The sequence below is a fragment of the Halichoeres trimaculatus genome, unplaced genomic scaffold (assembly GCF_033239565.1).
Source record: "Halichoeres trimaculatus isolate MK-OKI-2021-1 unplaced genomic scaffold, fHalTri1.1 fHalTri1_scaffold_5, whole genome shotgun sequence".
In the NCBI taxonomy this organism is placed as follows: Eukaryota; Metazoa; Chordata; class Actinopteri; order Labriformes; family Labridae; genus Halichoeres; species Halichoeres trimaculatus.
The window spans coordinates 30,770,176-30,795,409 of record NW_027437183.1 but is presented as its reverse complement, the minus strand read 5'-3'; the positions used below and the strand labels follow the sequence as shown (position 1 = coordinate 30,795,409).

Below are 25,234 nucleotides of genomic sequence, written 5' to 3'. Positions count from 1 at the left end.
TGAGATACAAAAGCACAAACCTAAGAAAAATGACCAAGCAAGAAACAACAGAGGAAAACTGTGTCCAGCTGGTTCAAATCAAAGTCGATCTTTAATGACAGATACATGGTAACCTTGCAACACACACTTATATATCCTAATATAAAATAAATTAAAACAATGAGCAAACATCGCACATCAGCTTTTTTTGCTAACAGCTACTTAAAACAGAAGAAGTTACAACAGTAAAGAGGTATTTTGCACACATACATTTAAAAGAACATGGGAAAGTGGAATGTTTCGTACCTTCGGTGTTTACTGTTGTTCAGACTGCATCGGCAAGCAACAAATTCTTTGCGCTTCATCTTTTCTTTTCATTGTGGTTTTTATGGCGCACTGTGTTTCGTTGCAAGCACGTTTATTTGTCCCGCTCTCTTTTGTATTGTTCATCCCTGCTGTAGTAGTAATGTCAATAGACTAGTTAAACACAGAACCAGCATTCAGAGCAGCACAATCAGTAGCTATCAGTATACTTCTACATGTACTGCACCTGTGCTCACGTAGCATACCTGCAACACCTATCTGATAAATAGAACCAAATCATGTCAAGAGGATGCCTATGATGATCAACTAATGCAACATACTGAAATGTAAATATACATGTGAGGAGTGTCTATACATGGATAAAGGGTGCATAATTCAAAGAGATGACAGTCTCAACTGTGACTTGCAAAGTTGTGGATACAAAAAGAAAGGTTTGAAATAAATTCTGAGAGGTGAGTGCAAAGGATCACACGAGTAACCCCAGTGTTAGAAAGGAACATGTCTGACTGCTTATACAGTGAAGTTAGATAATGGTTTGAGCACAGCAGGTGAAAGGAGACGTGAGTGGTACAGGGACTCTGTGTTTGTGTGACAAGACGTAGTGTGTCAAAATGTCGTGTCAGACCCCGATGAAATACAAAGTGAAAATGGTGATCAGTGTTTTTAACCTTCTGGAGATAAGTCTCACTCAGGGTTACTTAGTTTGGTGAGTACTTTCATTACAGTAAGGTGTTTGTCAGTAAGTGACATCAGCATTGACTGCGTTTGAGAAGATCTGATGTGAAGTCGCACGTCAAACACTGTCTCACGTCTGTATTTCATCGAGGTCCACTTTGTCTAAGCTCCTCAGGTCTCTGCTTTCTCCTTCTGCTTTTTGCTCTTTTTCAGGAACGATGGAGGCTTGAACTTCTTTTTCTTCTTGGACGGGGACTTGGAGGGAGAGCCCTCAGGGGTGCCACCTTGTGGTTTGGCGGGCGGAGCAGCAGGCGGGGAGGAGGTGTCGTTGGTTGAGAGAGCCTTCATGCCTTTCTCCAGCTCCTCTGTCGTCTGCTTCTCCTCCTCACCTCCATTCTGTATGGCTGGAGACTCAGGCTTTGCCTCTTCTGCTCAGAGGAGAAATAAAGAATACTTAGTAACAAAATAGAGAGCCTTGTGTTGGCTGGAGCTATAAAGCTACATGCTACACAGCAGATGAACATGCTTGCTTTATGAGAAGTGGGTTGCCATACTGTTTTCTGTACTTACTATTGAGACAAGACCAAAGCACCTGAAGTTTGCCCTATAGATCAGTGTCACATAGAAAAGGACAGACACACACACACATACATAGAGATGGAAAACAGACACAGTGGGTACAGTGACAGATGGATTTTCCTACAAAGGGCTCAAATGCTGGTCGTGTAAATCAGAGAGAACAGTCTTGTTTCACTTACCAAGGAGTGACATGTAGCAGAAGTAAAATGTAATAAGTGTGTTATGTTTACTTGTAGCTGCTCTCAGGTCAACTTTAACTCAGTCATAGCTACATGTGTCAGCTATGAGCAGAGTTTTCAATCTGTAGAGTTATGAGTGTTATTCTATCACATGTAAAGAGATCAAATGCACATGCCAACAAAACCTGACAACCTCTGTTGCTCCTTCAGCTGTTTTTATCATCAGAGTCAAAATGAGTTCTTTCACCAATCTCATTTTCAGCTGTCCATGTTTCACATCAACCCTGACCTCAGAGTGAAAAGCTTAAGTATGTGAAGCAGTGAGCTTCACAAATGATTTACTATTGTTACAATGAATAGGGCCATAAACTAGGGACCTAAAGATGATTGAGTGAGCAAATATTTTTGTTTGTTTTTTTTTCACTTATAAAAATCTTTCACCTGAACTCAATCAGTTTTTTGCCATATTAATCAAAGAAATAAGAAAATAATTATAAAAAAACACATTTGTGTACTCTAGGAAGAAAATATTTATTTCCTTACAGCTCTGTGATTGTAGGTTTATAGTGTCAGTGAGGTGACACAAGCAAAAAAAAATGTCAACACTCCCTATAAAGTTCGAACTTTGAATGTGCAAAATAAACAGCAGATTGCAGGTAGATTTTGCACACCAAGTTTCAACTCATGTATCCTTTGGGTCAGCATCAAGAGTTTTTCAGTATTTTTCAGTCCAAGCTTTTTCTCAGTTTCAACACACTGACCCCACTGACAGTAAAAACTGTTGTCCCCCTTATAAAACTAAGACAGTTAAATATGTTTTTGTTTAAACAAAAACACACCTGCAACTTCTCAGCATCATTTTTTACGTATTTGAATTTACTGACCAGACTTCAGTTCCTTTGTGTATGGAGGATTCTGAGTGCAGACTACAGCAACTATTTCAGTAAAAGATGTGATGACTGAACTGCTGAATAGTTCCAGTTTTTCTAAGACAGGGATTATTCTGAGATAAACTAGATGGATGCAGTTTTCACAGCTCATTAGGACTGCACACTTCTTGTCTTCAAAGCCAGTCCTTCAACATTTTTCAGCTTGATTAAATTTAGAACAAATGGCTGAGCTCTTGTTAATCGTGTTTGAACTGGACACAGACAGAGCAAACTCCACATGAGGAGATGTAACAGGGTTGTCAGGCAGAGTCTGAAGCATAAGAGGACAGAAGCAGCACTGAGTCACACATCATGTAGGACTGGAGCAGGCTGCAGCTCAGAGACGCAGTGTGAGGCAAGCAGGGCAGACAGCCGGCACTCTGCACAGCCTCACCTGAGAGGGGAGGGCCCTTTGAGGGGGAGGTAGCAGGGGAGGACTCCTTGTCATTTGCCACCTCCTCCTCTACTTACACATAAATAAATACAAAGACACACATTGAAGGACAGTGAGAGCTCAGCTGCACAGGGGGTTAGAAATGTGAGACAGAGAAGTGAACACACTTTACAGACGATCACAAGAGAAATCAACGACCAGACAGGAACTGTGTGCAGCAGTGAACCTTAACAGGGTTCCTACAGCTCAAGGCAAGTTAATTTTAAGACTTTTTAAGACTTTTTTAATGGAGTTGGAAATCAAATTTAAAAACAAGTCGACAACAAACCACAATTGAAACAAAACTAACAAACAAAAACACCACATGAATTACCTGGGTTAGAGGCAATTTAAACCCAGTGTTTATTTTACATAAAGCATCACTTTTTGCCTTTTTTTAACCCCATTTTTACAAATTTATGCCTATTTTGCCCCCATTCATCTTTTTTGGCCACTGTCACAACCATTTTTGGAATTTTTACATGGTTTTTGAATTTCAATGTCAAATTTAATTCTCAATGTTGCTGCCATAATCAATTTTCCTAAACCACTTTTGGATTTTCTTTTGCCAATTTTTCCTCATTTTTTTCTATCTCCAGGCACCTTAGGTAGAACCAAGACATGCATCTGCCTTTAAAGTTCCCGATGCAACCACATCACTGTTTTGTTAGTTTCGCTATTGTGATTACACAATGTTACCACAAGAGTAACCAGGAAATTATTTAGAAAAATAGATAAATGTTACTTAATCTTTTTTACTTCAAACTAACATAAATGTAACAAATGTGTTCAAATTTTTAAGACTTTTGAAATTTGGATTTAAGACTTTTTAATGCCAATTCAGGCCTTATTTTTAGAGTTATGAATTCAATGCCTTTTAAGACTTTTCAAGGATCTGTGGGAACCCTGCTTCAAAATAACTGTTCTCATGTTTATACACTAAGAACTGAGAAGTTAGAGAGGATAAGTTGATGATCAGCTTAGTTCAAAAAACCACACATAGCTCCTTTAGGAGGTTAGAGGAAGCACTGCAATGCATTAAAGTGAGTGTTTGAGCTGCTTTTGCAACAAAATTTAAAGGTCCCATATTATGCAAAAATCCCTTTATTAAGTCTTTTAGTGAAATTTGTGGGTCTTTGGCTTTCCTCCCAGCCCACAAAATGTGATATTTAATGAAAAAACCTGTACTAAGTAGTGTTCCTGACCTAAAACGAGCTGTTTGGATTTTGGGGATTTGCCGACATCAGCGATTCCCTTTTTTGACCAATCAGGAGCAAGTCTGACCTGATTGGTCAACCGGAACAGATACCCCCAAGCCCCCAGACCATCGTCTGCTGGGAGAGGAGCAAAGAAAGCTACAGCAGCCGGTTAACTTCAGAGGGTTTTGAATTATTAATAATGAGCTGATCGCTCTAATTTATGGTTTTATATTCAAGTATCGCTCTAAGGAAGAATCTTCTTCTAGTCTGAGGTCACTACAGACGTCTGTTGTTTACGGTATGAAAGACGGAAGCACTGGTTAGTAGTTGACAAACTCAATAGTGAATCATACCATCAGTCCCTCCATCCTGTTTCCTCTGCACCTCCTTGCGGTACTCCTCCAGCTCCTGGTCTGTCAGCTGGTTAAAGGGGTTAGGAGGTTCTGGCTCTGGTGGAAGTTTAGGTGGGCTGACTGGAGACTGGAGACAAAATAAGACCTTTTAACTCTGCAGCCAAAAGGAGGAATGGTGAAAGAGAGGGATGTTTGGTAAATAATGAGGGTTTATCTTACCGGTGGACTGTCAACGGTTATTACGCTTGCGAGGACTTGAGACTGGGGCCCGGCGGTCTTCATGTCCTGGCGATTTTGCTGTCGGATCTTAAGGGAGAAAAATTAAAAACCTAAGATGTTTCATGTGGCAGTACACATGTGACAAAGGGAGGGATCATGGAGAACAAATGAGCCAAACCTTGTTTCGTGTCTCAATGACCTCTTGAGGGTTGGTGAAAAGAGGCACAAACTGGTTTAGATTCTCGATCTTGATGGCTGTGCCGCCAGTTTGGGTCACCTCTTCTGTCTTTAACCACTAAGAAAGATAAGCCAACAACAAACCATGTCATAAAACACACTTTTTAAATTGTTAACGCAAAAAACTTGTAGTAAATCCAGTCCAGTAGATATTCAGACATAGATCTGCAAAACTAATTCAACTTGCTTCATTAAAAATGTATTTCTTCCCCTTTGAAAATGTGTTTTTATCATGCAGCCTTGATACATTATTTGTCCACCAGAGGGCAGACTATGCACAGCAGAGGTGATGGGAGCTGTGGGCTTTCCCCTGCAATGCAGAGAAGAGGAGAGAGAGGAGGGTGGGAGGAACTGAGGAGGAGAGAAAACAGAGAGGGAGAGTTAAGCTCCTCCCACTGAAGGAGGGAAACCAGTCTCATATTGTTTTCGTCTCCAGGGGACTCATCACTGCAGCTCTGCTTCTTTTCTCCAGGGAATAAGACATCTAAAACCAACACTGCGTGCAGTTCATTAACCGCTGAAGCAGTCAAAAAAACTGTTGAATGTAGATGTAAAATGAGCTTCAAATATAACCAGTTTCTCTTTCAATCAGCAGGAGTATGGTGATGTAACTGCTCTGTTACTCAATCCTTTCTTGCACCAGAGACCATTTTTGAAATAAATCTCCAAACATTAGCATGAGCTAAGCCTTTTCCCTTTAAACCTTCAATAATCTCACCCCTGATTCTGATCCCTTGTCCCTTCAGCCTTTGATATATTCTTTGAAGCCACCTATCGCAGCAGGCAGGGGACCCTTTGCTCCAACAGTTCTCCTCTGATCACTTTATCTGTTCAGCAGATCAGAGGTAAAGACTCACAGTGGTGCGCTGGTGTCCCGGGCTGGCCTGCTCCTGGCTGACTTTTTGGTAGGTGTTTGGGGTGTTGAGCCATCGGGTCCTCTCCTGCTGCTGGCGCTGAGCAAACGGGTGCTGCCTCAGAGCCGGGTGGACGCCGTCATCATCAAACTGGTAGAAAGTGGTGGCGGTCGCAGGCACCTCCACCTCCCTCCTTGTCCGCGATCGCTCCAGTAGTACGGGGAAACGGTAGGCATAGCCTGTACGATAGCCCTGGATTACAACAGGAGAAAAATGTTTGAGCTGCAGGCAATATTAGTCCAATCTTTAGAGGAGACCGTGATGAAAAAAGCCATAACTTTTCCCCTAGACCAGGGATGTCCAACTCGTGCCATGGAGGGCCAAGAGGCTGCAGGTTTTCTTTCCAACCAAGAACTCCACCAGCTGATTCCACTGATTAGCCCCTGCTCTCTGCTTGAAGGTGAGGTAATCAATGGAATCAGCTGGTGGAGTTCTTGGTTGGAAAGAAAACCTGCAGCCTCTTGGCCCTCCATGGCACGAGTTGGACATCCCTGCCCTAGACTATCACACAGTTCTGCTGCATCATGTCACGCCAGGCTGTACATGTATGCATTCCCTTTAGGTCCCTCTGGGCGTCACATTACTGAGGCCTGATTTATAATATCACATGTAACATTTTCTATTCATATACTATCTTAACTGGGCTGCACGGTGGTGCAACGGTTAGCGCTGCAGCCCCACTGCAAGAGGGTCACCGGTTCAATTGGCCGGTGGGCCTTACTTTGTGGAGTTTGCATGTTCTTCCCATGCATGAGTGGGTTCTCTCCCTGTACTCCGGCTTCCTCCCACAGTCCAAAAACATGCTCACCAGGTTAACTGGTCACTCTAAATTGTACGTAGGTGCGAGTGTGTGAGTGAATGAATAGGTGTTTGTCTCTATGTGTCAGCCCTGAGAGTCCAGGGTGTACACCGCCTCTCGCCCAATGACAGCTGGGATAGGCTCCATCCATCCACGACCATGAACAGGATAAGCAGTATAGAAAATGGATGGATGAATATCTGAACTGTAAAAACAAGTTCCACTGTGAGGTGTTGAGTTTAGTGAGAGTGAAATTTCACTGAAACTGGCAGAGGACACCACTTGTCAAGTTCCAGCTAAATATATTTATTAGTTCTGTGTTTTTAACAAACACTAACAGGAGAAAAAAAATAGGCTCCAGAGGTGCTGTTGCTTAGGTTTGTTGATGTGTTTGAAATGACTGTGATGCTAAGCTAACTGGTTGGTGGCTGTAGTTTAAAGAGGCAGTGAGGAAGATCTGTTTTAATTGGACTGCAGCGCCACCTTTTGGCCTGGAGTCTCACGCACACTGACATGAAAATGTGACTTTTAACAAGAGGTGTGCTCGTTTTGGAAATGAGTGGAGATTGGATCTTCTTCTGGAAAATTAAGTATTTTCTATTCTTTTTTTGCACTACTTTTCTTTGTTCAAGACATCTTTTACCAGATACAACAGGATGAGGTAATGTATTTATAAACAGTTAGGTAGCGCTGTGATTTGGAACGTGACAGCAAACTTAGTCGGTTTGTACCATAGTTTAGTTGCCGGCTATATCAAAGGTTACTGGCAGCCGGGTGCTCTGAAACATTTCCATAATGTGTAATCTTGGTGATTTCTGGTTATGTCCTGCCAGTCATCTACCAATCAGAGCTAACATAACCTCACTCTTCATTTTATTAATAGACTCTCAAGTTTGAACAGACCACTGCGGAATAACTGCTGACTGTGTGGAGGAATGTTTCGCCCTTTTAGCCTTAAGCTCATGCTCTATCACTCTCCTGCTTATATTTCTTCTGCTCTTCAGTCCTTTTTCTGTCTGAAAGATAGGCTCCTGTGTCCACTATCGCAAAAAAATTGATCACAGAAATCGTTTTCAGCAGAGAGAAACACAGAACCATCTTCTTACTAAAATTTGTCAGCTGACATATAACAACAAGTCATAATTTATATATGGATATAATCTATATTTTGGCCCCTATAGATAGTGGCACACCAAACTGAGAATACCACAGCTTCCCTGCAAAAACCAAAATCTCATAAAAGTTTTTTTTAAGTAAAAAAGTCTTTTTACACATAATATGAGCCACATTCACCTGACAATTCTGAAAAGTGTCTTATTTCAAGATATTAATCGACAAATCAACACCTGAATTGCTTGAAAAATTCCCCCAACAGAGTAAGAAAAATTAGCCTTTTGAGCTTCTTGTAAGAAGAATGACGTCTTCATACAGGAAATTAAACAATCACTTTTTTCTTATCCCACTGACAGACTTTTGGTAACTATTCCTTAAAATGAGATGCTTTCTTCGATCTGATTCCGGTTTTTCACGTGTTTAAAAAAATATGTTTCTTAATAAAAACAATGGCTAGCATGCTGTTACAGTGTTTTTTCCCACTGGATAAGTAAATGTGCTGAAATCACAGGTTTCATCCAGATAAAACATCCAGCCTGTGAACAAAGCAGCACTGTCTGCTGATGCAGTTTCTCTTTTATGTAACTCAATGAAATGAAGAAGCCTGTGGGACATGAGGCAGTATCAAATGTCTGTAAAGACTCTCTGAGAAGGAAGAGAAATGCATCTCCACTTCTTTTTTACCTCCAATTATATTTGATCAGTGTGTAGCGTGTTATTCTTGATTAAAGTCGATCTACACAGCAAGATAGAGTCATTCTGAGTGCATTATGTTCAAGGCTGATCCTTCAGTAAGGTGGAGGAGTGGTCACAGAAACAGTCTCTACTCTGAGCTGGAAACATGAAGAGGTGCAGCTGACACACCTTCCTGAAGTTTGTGTGAATCAGAAAACCTCCCACACACATCCTCCCACAGAGTCACAGACATCAAGGTTTCAAACTATGCAGTACACAAAGCCAGGTATAGGGATCTGTGTTTAGTAATTCATGTGAGTGCGGGCTGATCCTTAGGTGTGAATTAATAGACATGGGGTTGATAATAATGGATGAATCATTACTCTTTACTGTAACTGTGGCTGTTACTTACCAAGTTATCCAGAGTTCTCATGAGAGCTTCAAACTCGTGCTCTCCGACACGGCTCTTGTGGAGGGGTCCAAATGTGGAGCCGGCCCAGCCCACGGTGCCAGCGATGTTCGGTTTATGAATGGTTCGGTCCAGCATGATCAGGTTCTGCTCTCCACCGGCAGAGCACAAAGCTGTCACCTGACAGGAATAAACCAGATCAAGAGAAAGTCTCAGCCCGCGATGTTTAATTCCCTCAGTTTCCAACAACTGAGGAAGATCCAGGCCAGTAGGGTATTTCCTCTTTCGTATCTCAGTATCCAAGATCAGTTACAAATTACATGTAAGGGCATCACAAAACTAATATATAAAAAAGGTAAATGTATTCCACTGCAGTTACAAAAAAAAAAACAGGTTATGGTTACATTTTGTAAAAATTGGAATTATTTTGCAGGATAAAAATTCTAATGCATTTTATGATATTGTTTATTTTTTGTTTTCATAATGGAAGAGACGGAGAGATAATATGAGTGCGTGTCTCACACACGTCAGGCGCACACACCACTACGACCCTTCAGGAGACTCACAGCACCGTGACTTGTGGAACCTTGCTGTTGCCGACATGGCCTCTAGTGGAAAAAATGCTTTTACAGGTTCAAAATTTCAATTTATTAGTTTTATCAGAGGACTTTTGTGTGTCTTAAAGTATGGTCAGTGATTTTTACTTTACAAATTATAGTATTAGAAACACCAATGTCCTCACCAACTATTACAAACTATCAAAGGTCTCCAGTTTAAACTACTCCTGTTTGAATAATTGTCAATCCCTTTCCCCTTCACTATCCAGAGTAAGATCTTTCAGGGTTTATTTTAATTTAACATTATGACAATAATATAAATCATCTTCATGTTTGACCTGTAAAGATGTTCAGAGTCCTCCTCTCCTGCTGTAAGTCTGTCACACAAGAGCCTGACAGATTTTAACCTCACAGTTGTCATTTGATCTGTTTATGAGGGAAAGTTAGCATTTAGCTGTGAAGCTAGCTGCTGTGACAAAGAGAGCAGGATAAATATGTGTTTACATGTTCACATCTGTGCAGGAACAAAAGTGACGTTAATAAAGTTTTTGTGTTTGAATCATAGAGGTTTATTGTTTTTCCTTTTTTTCTTGAGTAAGATAATTTTGTGTTTACTGTTTAAAGGAGCAGACTTTATGTCTGTTTAGTATCCTGTTCTGTGTGCTCATACTTTAAATTTAGAATCCATGAGCCCACGTTATGGTTGTTTATATTTTATTTATGGCATTTTTTGTTGAAAATTTACTGGGTGTGTTTAAAACAAATCACATTGGGTCTGCCATATAAAAGGAGCAGTTTTATTAGAACATAACATTGTTCAGTTGTCTTACAAAAAACACAAAGTCAGTCATTTTAGTGACAATTAGTTTACTTTGTCTTTATTTGTATATTTTGTATTGGAGTAATCCAAAGGTAACTGAAAGTGATCAAGTTAGATTACTTTAAGATTATGTTACTTGGATTACATTACTGATTACATGTTTAACAGGTAACTTGTAACTGTATTAGAGTACATTTTCAAAGTACCCCTCCCCACTCTGCTGATCTTTACTGTGTGAGGTGGAAATGTTATCCTCTCAGGATTTGAGGGATTGATGACCCTCCCTACAGGCCAGTGTTGGTCCTGTAGGAGGACTGCAGCGTCTCTTGGCACACCACACCACACACTGCAGTGCAGAGCTGCTGGCTGTCAGTGAGCGGGCAGCAAGAACCGGACAACTGCCCCACGCTCTCTCTACCTCTCACACACCCACACACACATACATGCAGGTGTAGCACTTTGTGTCCAGTATCCCAGCTGTTTGTCTCTATTGGGAGTGTGTGTGTGCCTGTGTGTACCTGGATCTGGCACGCAGCCTGGATGTGATAGATGGTGTAGAAAGCCTCCTCCACAGACTCTCCAAGAGCCACAATGCCATGATTCCTCAGCACCAGCACCTACACACCATGAAAACAACATTTACTCGGAAAACAAACACCTCCATTATCATTAGAGAAGCTGCAGGTCAGTGAAAATGTTACTGTGCAGAGAGACCAGCACCCTGTGTTAGTCACCACACAGCAGCAGGAGCTCAGATGAATCATCCGGAGCAGCTCTACATCACCGTTATCCATTCATAAGGAGGGGACAACTCCTCATGGAGGGAGCAGCAGCAACGCCTGATATCTGAGTGTCAGATTGCTTTTGTTCCTGTGCATCGTCTCACCTTACAGGTTGGCCCCAGGCTTTTCTGCAGCTCCACTCTGTCCTCCTCCTCCTCCATGACTCCATTGTAGTCATAATAAGCCACATCTCCAACCAGCAGAGCCTCATGGGAGAGAGGCAGGAGGCCGCACTTCATGGCTGAAACCTGGAGACAGTCAGCTGTCAGTCATGAATGCATGGCAATGTAACAGTCCCATGTGGAGTCATAATGTGAATCACAGGCAGAGCCATGCTGGACGCTGATCATAGCATCGTCAACATGATGAGAGTTAGACTGAGTTTACTGGACTGTTCCTTTTTCCACATGACTCACCGCAGCCGTGGCCGGTGTGTGGAGGTGGAGCAGGCAGCGAACATCAGGCCGTGCAGAGTAGATGGCTGAGTGTAGGCTGAACTTCTCTGTGTCCACGCCAAGGTTGGTGCTTCCTTTCTCCACCACCTCACCCAGGATGTTCACCTTCACCTGGAGACCACACAAAAACACTTCAGTTTGTTTCTTTCTTTTGCTATAACTTTTTCCTTACTTCAAAAATTCTCCTGCTGCACAAACTTGAAATTAATTTTTGAGAAGGAAACAGACTTAAGCTTAGCTTGATCACCAGCTATCCACTGAGCAGATATCTGCTGTCTTTGAAAATTTATTTCAAGGATATTTGTGAACTCAAACAAACCCCAGACTATATTACGAAGACTACATTATGCTGATGTTCCTCTTATTGGGCTGTAGAGGCCAAACAACTATATTCAAAGCTCTTAATTGGACATACTTTGATGGCACTATGTGAATACAAAATAAGGCATTCTCTGTTATACAATTAGTAAAATAATTTTTAAAATTATTTAATATTATGTTGGAAACATTTAGGCTGACATTGATGGCTTATATTGACATTGACAACAGTATTTACTAATCAATCTACTAATACCTGTATAATAGGGGTCCTGTATGGGTGTAGATTAGCTACGAAATGATGCTTTAAAGCTCAGCTGGAAAGCCATTTTTTAGGAATCAAGACAGCGTTTTGAATCCAGAAAACAATGCTTTGCAGCCGGCCTATGACAACGTCATTATACGTTTTTATTGTGTTTATCCACCACTAATACACCCTTGAGTCAAACGGTTCAGGCAACCCATGGTTAGGTTTGTATCTTGGCTCTTGGGCCAAGGCTTTGGTACATGTTTTGTGCATAAAAGGAGCAACTTTTTCTCCTATAATTTTCTCTTTATTTCGCATATTAGCAAAGATTGAATTTTGCAGTTAAAGAGATTCCTGTATTACTGGTAACTGAATAATACAAAATTTCTCTTTCAAGTTACTAAGCACAACACTTTTAGATGGTCAGTTGAATTTTATTCCTTGACTACATGTATACACTACAGGAAAGTAGCTACTGGCTGTACCAGAAGTTGCTAAATAACATATTTGCCGAATTTGCTGAATACCAAATTTGCATGTACTTGTCATGAACCCAGTAGGAGAGGGGATTAACATAGAAAGCATGTCAAAAACACAATAAATACATGTAGAACTGCAAATGAATTTTACTCATTTGACTCTTTTTTATGTCAAATAACAACCTTCCTCTGAGGCTGGGACCAGCAAAAGTGAATAAAAAGAGACAGGCACATGCCCGATTTATTTGCATGCAGACTGCTCTGGCTGCAGTTGAGAGGGACTGCTGTGAGCAAGGAGGACTTGTCCGCCTGCTCAGCACTTGCTGTTTGTTTGCTGAGGATCAATACATGATTTCATGTCGAAGTCTCCAACCAACTCCAGAAAAAAAATCACAGAATTTGGGACTAGTCACTTCTTTGAAAAGAAGTCGTCAGAGGGGTCCCTAAAGTTGATAAATATAGCAACATAAGTCAGTAAAGTGTCAGCACTGGGTGGACATGCCTTTTCTTTGTTTCCTGCTCCTGTGTGTGAGCTGCACTTTGAACCTGGCTCCAGTTAAATCAATGCAAGAGGAAGTGCGTGTGTGGAGGGACAACAGTGATTGGACAGGGCATATTGTCCTGTGCAGAGTCCACTGAACAGTTCAATATTTTACAGCGTACCCTCCCATCCCTCAAACACATCACAAGTTGTAACCTGATCAGTGTTTTTAAATAAAGCAGTTTCAGAGTGATGTATTATTTGGTGTTAAAACCTCTTAATTATTGAGTTTTCTTCCACTCAGACTTTACTTCATAAAAACTCAACATATAAAAACACATACAGGGCATGTATGAATTAACACATAGTTACATAAACTAATAAAAAAATAAATAATAAGGAAAACATCATTTCTCAGACAGTAAATCACAATAAAAGCAGACACCTGATGGATCTTTGGTTTGAGTGTATCCTGTGTGCAGCCTTACTCACCAGACTGGACCCAGTCACCTCACTATAAGCCAGTCCATCTGGAAGCACCAGGAAGTGTTCCTGCTCTTTGCTGACACGCAACTGTCAGGAAAGGAGGAAGGACAAATGTAAGAGCAGATAATTCAAGTCAAATTTGATTCATTTTATTTCTGATGTGACGCAGACGCTCTCAGAGAACTGCAGACCAAAGCTGATCTAATCAAAAGCCCTGAGCATCATCAGCCATCTTTTCTCTTCTGCTTCTGCCACTGCTGTGATAAATTCGCTGTTCAGTCACTGTGCGTTCTGCCTCACAGCAAAGAGAAGAAACGAGAGTGGGACTAACTGTGAGGCATGTGTGGCTGATCTGCGCCCAGCCGAAGAGGTCGAACAGGCGATGGGTGCTGGCTAACTTGCAGCGCATCAGCCTCTCCCCCTTCACCATGCTGCCAGGCTCCCAGCCGTGAAGGTCGTTGATGGGTGTCACCATCATCATGTCTGTGGGAGGAGGAGGAGGAGGAGAGACAATCAGTCAGAGGTAGAGGAAGAGTGAGGATGATGGTCTGGAGGAAAGATTAGTGGTTCATGATTCTACACACACATCTGAGCATAATGAAACAGAGACGGATGATTTCTTATGAAATACAGACATTTTTTTGTCCTGCTTTTACATTTGCTGTTTATTTTTAGTGCATTACGGATTCTTTTTAACTTTTTTTTAACAAAAAATGTTGGCAGATAAGGGTTTTTACATCTCTGTTAGTAGTCAGGTGGCTGCAATTTTAACTGACTATATGGACGTACAGTTTTCAGTGAACTCATACCTCCACATGGTTAACTGTGACAAACTTAAACCTGAGCAGAAGGCTCAGTTAACACAATAAATAAAAACACCTGGGATAACAGAGTTAAGTGAAATATTTGCACTATTTGAACAACAGTCAGCAATAGCTAGTTTGCACTCTAGCTTTATACACTATTGATATTTTTTGTTTGTTTTTTCAACAAAAATAGTTTATTTTTATTTATAAACTTTATGATGTTCCTTGTGAGAAATACAAAACTTTTCACCAAGTTAGCTCATACACTTAGGTGTGCTAGCAACCACAGCTCCAGGCTCAACTGTGTTTTAAGCAGTCTTATTACACCAAATCTTTGAGCCAACCAGAAGATGAAGCAGCTTTTTGGATGTTAATGAAGTGAAATTTTTGGATTACCTATGTATCGCTCTGTATTTCCTCAAAGCTTAGCGATAACTTCATGTATCTTTTGAGCAAACCTGTTTGCAGCTCAGGATGTAAGTGTTAGTTTGACTATCAAGAATAATAAAGCCAAAAGTGGAGCAGACTGATACTCCTGTAGTAGATTATCCAAGTATAAGACAACTATATAAACATAATATCATCATTCTCCAGGTGAGATTACAAATGTTCCAACTGGGGAAAAAGTGCTCAAGAAAGGTGCAGAAACAATGAGGCTCTGCAAAAAACATACTGGAGGGAGAGACGGGCAGGGCGGCTGGAGAGCCATGAGAGGCCATGAAATCAGCCAGCTGTCTCAGTGCCCAGAGGTTGGATGAGCTGCCACCCTTCTTCATCTGTTCCTGGATCAGCACATCCAGCTCCTCCCGGAATGACTAAACACAAACACAAATAGAGAAAAAAAAAATCATCATTCTGACGTTACAAATGGGTCCAGTTTTTCATGTTCAAATGGCTACATTGGCTCATTTTTCCATAAAGAACTCAGACAGGACTCAGGACTCAGTCGTAATCTCAGAGGGTCGTGCATCACTGACCAAAAGGTGCAAACATCACAGGAGTGAGGTTGAGTCAGTACAATGAGTCAGCCTCTTAAAATCAGTTTTATCACTTCATGACCTCCCTCTGATCTTCATCGGCACAAAGCAGCCTCTCTGACTGTCTCCCTTACATATGTTGAGAAATCCAGAATTATGCACCTTAAGTGAGCTCTGTACTGATTGCACCCCCAAGCTGTCAAGAGACACTCGAGCCCAGATTAATCGTAATGTGAGGAGATAACCTCATCCAGAGGGAAGGAGCCAGAGAAGGAGAAAGGAAGAGGAGAAAGGCTGAGACAATGAATCATTCACACAGAGACTAACACACATCTCACCGGACTCTGAAGGAGGCTGGAGATGCGTTTCTTGTGCTCAGACCCAGATCCAGGTGTGGAGTGCTGAGGAGACTGGAGGCCCTCTGGCACCCCATCACTGGGGCTGCGCTGCACCGGGGTGCTTTTTGGGGTGGGGGACTTGCTCATCTTCGACTGTTTGTGACTCACAACCAAGGACGGATGAAGAGAGCTGCAAAGAGAGAGCAGCAGTGTTAGAAGGGTTGCTTACAAGGCATGCTATTCAGGAATTACAATCAAATAAAAAAGAAAAAAGTAAGAGTAGGGTGAGATCAAGAACAACAGGGGTCACTGTGCTGACTTGTTACAAACTGTTACTGGCAGAAAAGAGAAGAGATGCACTGATTCAATCCTGGTATCAGTTCTGATTCCAGCTGAAGAAGTTAGATCAGACACTGGTGACAAAGGGGAGTACGGATCTATGCAACTTAATTCTATGGGCTTCTGTGTTTATCAACACCTGTAGTTCAGTGTGTTTTTGCTAGGCAGAGCTAAATAATCATCAAGGAAAAAAACTCCAGCGGCTCAGCAGTTTGGGAGCATTTCACACTTGCGCCATCAACAACTGACAGAAAGTTGAAATTTAACTCCTCTCTGATCCACTGCTGAGGTTTACAGTTAAACTGTAACTCCTGTTACTGTTGGAGACTTCCTCTCACACATTTACACATTTATAATCACATTAAATAGTAATGTCAGTTTTAATATGTTTTGATTTCAAGTGCGTTTACAAAATTAGAAAAGCCTGAAGTTGATAAATATAACTGTCAGCCTCAAATTAAGGAACAGAGTGTTAATCCTGGCACTAGATCAGATCAGTATTGCTTATGGGCTGGGGTTGCAAAGGGATGGAACATTTTCATGGAAATTATGAACATTTTCATGGTTTTGTAAGCTTAGATTAATTTTTCTATTAAAAAAAATTAGGAAATTTTGAAACAACTTGACTTAGAGTAAATTCAGCTGTATACCATAAATCACATGTGCAAATGATTCCAAGCATATTTGATCATCAATCACAACTTCACAAGCCTACAAAAATTTGACAAAAACCACATTTCTGTATTTGGAGTCTTGAAGTCTTGACAACGTGATAATGATAGTTATGAGGTATATATATATACTATAGGGAATGGTTTAACTTAAAGTAATGGACACTTAAGGATGGGTACCAAATTAGGTGCTTTTATAGGTACCGACCAAATTCTGTCTGCAGTACCAATTCATCTAAAATCAAGTGTTACCATGTTTTGATACCTAAATGCATCCTTGTGACTGTGAGGGAGTGGAAGAGTAGGCTATTTTCCATACTGGACATGAACAAAGCTCGGCAGGTTTATACATTGAGAAATGAATATTTGAAAACTTGAGATGTTATTACTAAACAAATTTACACACAAAAGTACCAAAAAATTGGTACCAATGAGTACCGATTCCTAGAGATGGGTACTGAATTAGGTACTTTTATTGGTACCAACCGAATTCTGTCAAAAGTACCGGCTACCGATTCACAAAAAATCAAATGCTACCATGTTTAGGTACCTGAATACATTCTTGTGACTGTGAGGAAGTGGAAGAGTAGGTGATTGTCCATGCTGGACATCAACACAGCAATTGTAAGTTTATATATTAAAGAATAAATATGTACAATTGAAAAAAAAAAACCTACTGAAAATTGGTACCGTTAAGTACCAATACCAATTGCCAGGTACCATATAGTTTCAAATGTGAAAAGTACCCATCCCAAATAGAAACATGTAAATTAAACTAACTAATGTTCGTCAAAATGTGTAAAATTGTTAGAGGCTAGCTACAAAAAATATTTGTGCCTGTACTCATATCAGTTAGACTCCGTTAGGAAAAATTCCCTGAAAATTCATCAATAATGTCATCTTAAATTATTGCATTAGACATATTGCATGCATTTCTACTTATCACAAACCAGAATCTTTAATTTTCATACGACCAGGTAAATGCAGTTTATATTATTTCCCTAAAAATTCTAAAAAAAAATCCTGTTTATCCCTGGAAATTCCTATTAACAGTACTCAACTTCAGAAATTTCCAGAACTTTGCAACCCTACTGTGGTCAAAAACCATTATCAGTGTTAGGACTTAAAAAGTCCTGGCTTGGACCAAAAACCTCTGGGAGCTGGTGGCTGAATATGACTAGTCAAGTTTTCTAATTGACCTGACTTTGATTTTCTACTTCTCACATGGGCCATGACAAAGGTTGGATGTTGCTGGTTTTTCTTTCAAAATCTTCAATCCATCTCTGACCCTCACCTCACTGCTATCTGCATGCAATTTACAGCTCTGAACGACAACGTTAACTGCTGCATCATTCATAGAGATTCATGAAGGGTTGGTGGATCAGTATAGCAGGATATATGCTTCACCACAAACAGGAACAGGAGATTGGCCTGAGGATCAATCATGTCATCATAAATCAGAAGAACATCATAAATCACACGCCACCCCATTTTTTGTTTGAATAATACAGTCAACGGCAGCGCACTGACCCGCCTGGTGGTAGATAAGACAAGATGAGTCCGAGGGGCTTCAAGCTGGCTAACAAACCTTCAACATTACTCTAAAAGCACACAGTCAGATATAAACAAAGAAGTGAGCTTTCTCATGCCTGGGAGCTTTGAGCTGCATCCAAACAGTATTCAAACCAGTGGTCCCACTCGCGTATGAATGTAATTGAGCAGTGACCGTAAAGTGTTTTAAGGAATGGGGTGAATAAGATTCAAAGGTTAAAGGTGGACAATACAAAAAATAATCCTGTGAGGTTATAAAACAGATTTTATCCTAAGATTTAGAAATGTAGTGGGTGGGATACTTTCTCATTTCTGGAGCGTGAGTGAACCAGAGTCCTCGAAGGATGCAGGGTTGTAAACCAGCTCAGAACTCTGATGATCCACACGGAGGGAGGATCGAATATTGAATAACAGTCAGTTCAATCAATAAGCTCACTTAAGCAGAAATGAACTCAAAGCAAATCCAGCTATAGCTTACTTTAATATCAAAGCTGAAGTTCTTCCTGCAGGTATAAAAATAAACCCAAAACTGGACTGCACGCTAAGCCGTGATTTCTGTCTATTTTCAAACAGCAGCTTTAATCTGTAAAATAACCTACCCTCACATTAAGGATGCTGTATCCCTCAGGGCACTGGCTGGTGGAAATGCGGAGCTGAGGCAAATGGAGCATTAGCAGTAAGAGCTCACATGCAGACAGCCGCGTCAGATCCACAGACAGGAAGTTAGCTCGTGATAGAGCGAGGTAATTGGAGAAAGAGTAGAGAGTTACCGTAAGGATCCTCTGTAAGGAGCTCACCCCACCTCCAACGAAATGTACTCAACTCACACAGACACACACACACACACACACACATACAGTGCTGCAGGGAGCAGATAAGGTCCAAAAACACACCACACCCTCTCCCCTACATCTCATAGTAAGACAGAGAGTCTCTTACTCTCTTAGTGGATCAGTTTCATTACTGCAACATTACTGTTATTGCATCTCTGATCACATTTACTCCACACTGAGAAAGAAAAAAAACAGACTTGTGTAAATTACTCACGTTATTGCACAGCATGTGAGAAAAAGCTGACAGATGACTAAACCTTTAATGGAGTGTCTGGATAAACTGCACTTTATCCTGACAAGCTTCCTGCTCTTACAGTTACTGAGACACTGCATTAGATATCTGAGCCAACCTCAGTTTGCTAAAGCACTGAATAAGCTGTGTAATCATTTATCGCTCAAATGACATTGTTTAAATATCAAACATCTCCCTCCTCCTCCCACATAACCCAGGCTCTCCCCATGGGGCTGTTTTTCTGTCTTCTTGTCCGTTACATTAATGTCCACAAAACTTAAAATTGCACAGCTTCACATTGCACCTTGTATCCTGTCTTTGTCTACCATTATTATTATTATTATTATTATTATTATTATTATTATTATTATTTAGTTTTTCTATAATTATTTTTGTATATGTTTGTATTTTGTATCTTAACTTTTTTTAATGCTCTATTTTGTAGCTTGTAATTCTGTATTGTTTGAGTAGTTGCTTAGATGCTGTTAACGTTATTTCCTTGTTCTTTGTTGATTGTTGCACCAATACACTAAGTCAAATTCCTTGTATATGCAAATGTACTTGGCAATAAAACTTGATTCTGATTCTGATCTCCTGGATGTGAACTACGTTTTGCTTAAGAAGAATAACCTACTTGTCCATTCATGGTTTACATTTCTACATTTACCTTATTAAGAAAGATGCTTTATTTTAATTAGAGCAAATCTTTTGTCTTATATTTGCATCAGAATGACTTAATTCAGAAATATCAAGTTAAATGTCTTTAAAAAAAATTCTGAGAATCCTTGTTAGCTCTCCTGGAAGCAGCGACTCTCTCCTCTTCCTCAGAGCAGATTTGGGTTCACAGTGAATATGACTCTCTCTGTGGGGGTAGAGAGGGCCCAGCTGCTGACAGGCAGCAGACAGAAAGCCTCTCTCTCCAGGGAGGGCCCTAATGACTGAGGGGAGACATACAAGTCTGGCTGCTGGCCCACCTTCCCTGCTTCCTCCTCTACTTAATCCTCGGTCACACCAAAGGATGCGTCATCCCCTCGCTTTGTTTCATAAAATTTCAGGATGTAGGGGAGCGGTTTCACTGCCTCCCTTCCTCTTCGAGCAGTGACGTTTTACTAAAGAGTTCAACCAGAAAACCAGATACGGCCAAGTCACTGATGATGTGTTTTGTTGGTATCAACAGATCACAATCCTACCCTGCTCATACTTGAAAACAACTGTACAAACAAATAAGTAAACAAAAGCACCGCGTTATTTGTTGCACATCACCTTCACACATCCATGTCTGTATTGACTGCTGTTGATCTACCCACTCTCTGTGGTTTTGGGCACTCTGAGTCTAAGCATTGACTTCCAGCAGCAGAGAGGCAGATAGGGGTATAATTACCTAAGTAGCTCTGGATTGATTTCCCCTGGCTCCCCTTTTATTAGGTTTTTATCATAATGGCTAGTTAGTGGATCACATCCTGTTACATAACTTGCTTTGGGTAAACAAGAAACTTACTCATAGTTTTTCAAATTTAGCCAAAAGGGAATAATGGTGATTTGTTGAAAAATTGTTTTTGCCTTAAATGTGCTGTCTCAATCTGTGATCTTGCCAGCAAAACATAATTCATATTCTGTCAACTTAATACATACAACCCCTCACATCTGACTATTTATATAGTAAAACCCTGTTTCAAATTCAAAATGTTACTTCATGTTGCATCAGTATTACTTTTTGCAGTAGTCTAAGAAGTCTTAAATGCATGTCAGTATGATTAAACTGTATGCTTCATTAACATAATGTAGAATGTTAAGTTCTAATAAAGTAGATACAATTTTTATTAAAACATGAGTAAAGCAGGAATTTATACCATAGTACGAAGATTTATATTGTGGGTGTAAGTGCCATGCAACACAGTAGCAGTCTTTGTCACATGGTGGCTCAAGTCCTCAGTGATGAGCTGTGCTGTACACAGAAGGTTTCAAACTCAGAGGAGATTATTACTGCACATGAGACTATCCATTTAAGACTGGAGTAAGCCTCCAGCAGATTTAACTGCTGTTTCATGTTAGATTCATTCGAGGGTGACTTTGCTGTTTTCAGCCTGAAAATAAATGGACTCATTTACTCTAAACATCTGAGTGAGCAGGCTGAGTGCTTGGCAAAAATGCTGCATACACAAGATGAAAATGCATTAATGCATAAATGATGTAGAGGTAGAAAACATTTTGTTGACTCCTCTCTATCCACAGCCTTTAAAAGGCGAAGCAAATTTTGACTTTCACCTTGATGAACAACGGTGTGTGTAAATAAACAAAATGTAAATAGTAAGAACATATGAGAAGAAAACTGAAAGCAATGCAGGAACTAAAATGATTGATTCCAAAACAACCAAAGGTCCATTGTCTAGGTTAATGGATTATTCTTTAGAAACTTTAATAATGAAGAGCTACCAAACAGACTGGTCTATATGAACATGTGTGTGCTTGTTTTTGTTGTTTTGCAGAGGATACAAACAGGACTTCTTCTTTTTTTACACTCGAAAGGTTAAGCATATACCTTTCACTTCAATAAGCTAAGGCCCTATGAAATGTAGTACCTTAAATAATTAAAACAGGGGAAGAAACTAGAGGGGTTACAGGGGGTTCCTGGACCCCCTGTAACCTAACTTTTACATCACGCCTACTGTAGCTGGAGGGGCTCCATGTTTTTCTGCTATTCTGCTGTGGAAGATGAAGCCTGCTCACTCCCCGACCACCCTGCTCCACATAGAGAAGGAAGAGAGGGGCACAGGCCTATTTATCAGAAATTCGTGTTGAAATTTTGCATCCACAACGCCATATTTCAACGTGAAAGCACCATATTGTTTACGGGATTTTAGCATCATCTCTCCCGCCACCCGCCAGCGGCCCGCGCTCTGCATGGCTGCCTAGCAACACTCGCACGCGCTGCAGCCTCAGCACCAGCAGAGCGAGCATCCGCTAATGGCCACCCGCAAAATGCAGAGGACAGCAGCGACGACACATCGCAGCACGTCCACTGTGGGGAATAACCAAGCGAGTACACGTTTAAAACCACCACATTTCTAGAAAACGAAGCGCTGCATGACACCCCGAAATTTAATGGTTGGACCCAACCGACAGAGCTTCGGTAAAATAAGCAAAAAGCCATCAGTGCAACGCTAATGAGCAAGATTAGATTCTACAAGGCTAAAGCACTGCCATCACTGCCACTCTGAAAACAAAACACAGGCTGCACATATGAGACCTTGCACTTGACATGAGCCAAGCCTAAAAGCACGAAGAGGACGTTCAATCATGGTCAATATGTAGAGGGCTCTGTCTCCACGAAATACCAGTTTAATCCTTTTATACCAGCACATATCACAGCCTATCCCTGGAAAGGCAGCGGGATCTATGACCGACGACACAACGGTAAACATCAGGCTGTAAGGACGGCGCAGTGTCAGACTGGAGCATCATGCGCACATTCCGCTCATGCACGCGGCAGGGAGGACCCCGTGCTACGCCCAGACATTTCACCATCCTTCGACACAACTAAACACAAATATTAGCAGTGTACTCACCTCAGTGCATCCTCAGGACGGTGCCCTCTGAGTGGGTGCGGCACACCCACAGCCCACAGCCGCCCTCAGAATAAGCAGATGTGGTTAATTACAACTGATTTATCAAAGCTGGCTCACCACACCAGGTCCTCTTTTGTCAGACTATTTCAGGGCCTCAGCTGAAACCAAATCAATGGACCCTGATGTGTTTCATCTCTCTGCGCGCCTGGACCAGCCCACTGCCACGCCTGTGCAGTCTGACACCTAAAGAGGCCCCCTCTCGGGTAGGGGGGATGCAATCTTGGCAGTGCGACTAGTTATTGTGCTGATAGAGAATGCACACAGTCCTCGTGGTTTTGGCTGTCTCCTAAAACGGGGTTTAGTTTTCCAGGCCCAGTTTGAGTCTAAAAAGCTGAAACACATCAAATAGGCGCCACCTGCTGTCCTAATAGAGAACAGCAAGCACACCATAAGAGATGTCACCTGGTTGTGACACATCTGTGAGGAGATTGAGACCTACTGGTGACCTCTGATGGAAAAAGTAGTTATATATTTCCGCACTTAATATGCTTTACTGGTGTACTTTGAACTGCTGTAGCCTTTCAAGACAGGAAAATTAACTTTAAATCAATATATTTCAATGATCCTGAAAAAAAGACGCTATTTATCCAGTTGCACAACATCTTTGTACTTTATAAATGAATACTTGAGCATGAATAACCTGCCTATAATCTCAGCATACATTTGAAAATAGACCAGAATTAACCATGTTTAAACACTGCAGTGACAAACTGTATTCAAAATGTCATAAAATAATATTAGCGATACAGAAACATCAGCCATCTAAACAGTATGATTATGAATATGCACACAAACTTGGTTTGAGCTCTTTTTGCATAAATTTCTGCAACAATGCACCTTTGCAGTGAGTCGATCAGTCTGCGGTCCAGCTGAGGCCCAGATTGCTTTGATGGTGGCCTTTGGCTCATCTGTGTTACTGGGTCTGGCATCTTTCATCTTGATCTTGAAAAAAAATGAGATTTTCTTTGAGGCATCATCATCAGTTAACTAGCTTTGTACTTTTGGCAGAGTGGGCAGCTGCCAAATCCTGCTGGGAAATGAAATCAACATCTCCATAAAGCTGATCAGCAGAAGGAAAGTGTGCTCAGGGTTCCTGGCGAACAGCTGCTTTGACTCTGGACTTTAGAAAACACAGGGAACCAGCAAAGGCAGATTACTTCTTATACATTCTTTGTACCTGCAGTGTGTGTTACCACTACCTTTACATGCCACATATTCTCCTCAGTTTCATTTCTTTTCTGCATCTTCTGTCTTTGTAAAGCACTCTGTGACTTCGATCTGTGGTAAGCACATCATAATTAAAGTTTACTCACTTCCTCACACCCAAAACCATCACTGACAGGGGAAACTTTACTCTGAAGTACAAGACACTAATTCTGTGCCTCTATACTTTCCTCTAAACTTTGGGGCATCGATTCTCAAACATAAAAATGATTCATCTAATGGGAGAACTTTGGACTTCTGAGTAATAGTCTGTTTCTTTTTCTCCTTAGCCCAGGTAAGACTCTTCTGACATCATTCCTGATTCAGGACTGGCTTGGCACAAGAAATCTGACAGTTTCAATTAAACTCCTTGATACATGTGTCCATAGTTGCTCCAGATGCTGGCTCCAGCTTTAGTCCACTCTTTGGGAAATTCTTGGTTGGATTTTTCTTGGCTGCAGTTGCTGCAGGCTGCAGTTGTCCTGGCTGCTTCTGCATCATTTTCATCCAAACGTTTTCCTTCCACTTATCTTTCTGGTAATATGGTTTGATACAGCACTCTACAGAAAACTAAGTGAGCAGTCCTCCTAATGGTTGTGGATCCAACTGAACCAGGTAAAAAGACAATTTAAAGGCTCAGGTGTTTGTATGCAGGGGTTTTTAGTTAACCAGTTTAGTCCAAAAATGTTCCCTGCAAAATAAAAGCATGCAAGCCATTCCTTAAAATGACCTTATTAATATGTATAAACGTTCTCATTATTATTATTATTATTATAATTATTATTATTATTATTATTATAACGATTGTTGCTATAACACAATTACATGAGATATTTCCCTGTGTGTTCTGACTGTACATAATCTAAGTTTCACCCTTTAAATTTAACTACTTAAATAAATCAACTTTTCCACCATATTTTTTAATCTATCAAGACACACCTGTATACATTTTATTTTGATATTTGGAATGGCTGGGGTATTGTAAAAATAATTTTAAAGACCAGCCCCCATCTACTT

General features: G+C 40.8%; 1 protein-coding gene across 3 annotated transcripts; it reads right to left on the bottom strand.

Moving 5' to 3' along the window:
* Nucleotides 1-63: 63 nt before the first annotated feature.
* Nucleotides 64-23,340, bottom strand: add2 (adducin 2 (beta)). Of its 3 annotated transcripts, none has more exons than XM_074670210.1 (15): nt 22,955-23,340; nt 15,763-15,952; nt 15,121-15,262; nt 13,973-14,124; nt 13,648-13,728; nt 11,592-11,741; nt 11,280-11,423; nt 10,912-11,010; nt 9,020-9,196; nt 5,964-6,212; nt 5,048-5,164; nt 4,870-4,956; nt 4,651-4,777; nt 3,060-3,128; nt 64-1,406 (listed from the first exon to the last, which is right to left on the bottom strand). In XM_074670210.1, exons 2-15 carry the CDS (start codon nt 15,907-15,909, stop codon nt 1,150-1,152), a joined length of 1,998 nt encoding a protein of 665 aa, XP_074526311.1. In that variant the 5' UTR covers nt 15,910-15,952; nt 22,955-23,340; the 3' UTR covers nt 64-1,149. The 3 variants fall into 3 exon arrangements, with proteins under 3 accessions (XP_074526311.1, XP_074526312.1, XP_074526313.1); XM_074670211.1 differs by lacking the exon at nt 22,955-23,340 and adding an exon at nt 18,923-19,048; XM_074670212.1 differs by lacking the exon at nt 3,060-3,128 and having other exon boundaries at nt 22,955-23,339.
* Nucleotides 23,341-25,234: the final 1,894 nt, after the last annotated feature.

Coding starts and splice junctions, on each gene's coding strand:
- add2 (XM_074670210.1), bottom strand. CDS start 15,909: ATGAGCAAGTCCCCCACCCCAAAAAGCACCCCGGTGCAGCGCAGCCCC. Junction 9,197..10,911: donor AGGCTGCGTGCCAGATCCAG/GTACACACAGGC, acceptor TATTCCTGTCAG/GTGACAGCTTTGTGCTCTGC. Junction 3,129..4,650: donor ACAGGATGGAGGGACTGATG/GTATGATTCACT, acceptor ATGTGTAAGTAG/AGGAGGAGGTGGCAAATGAC.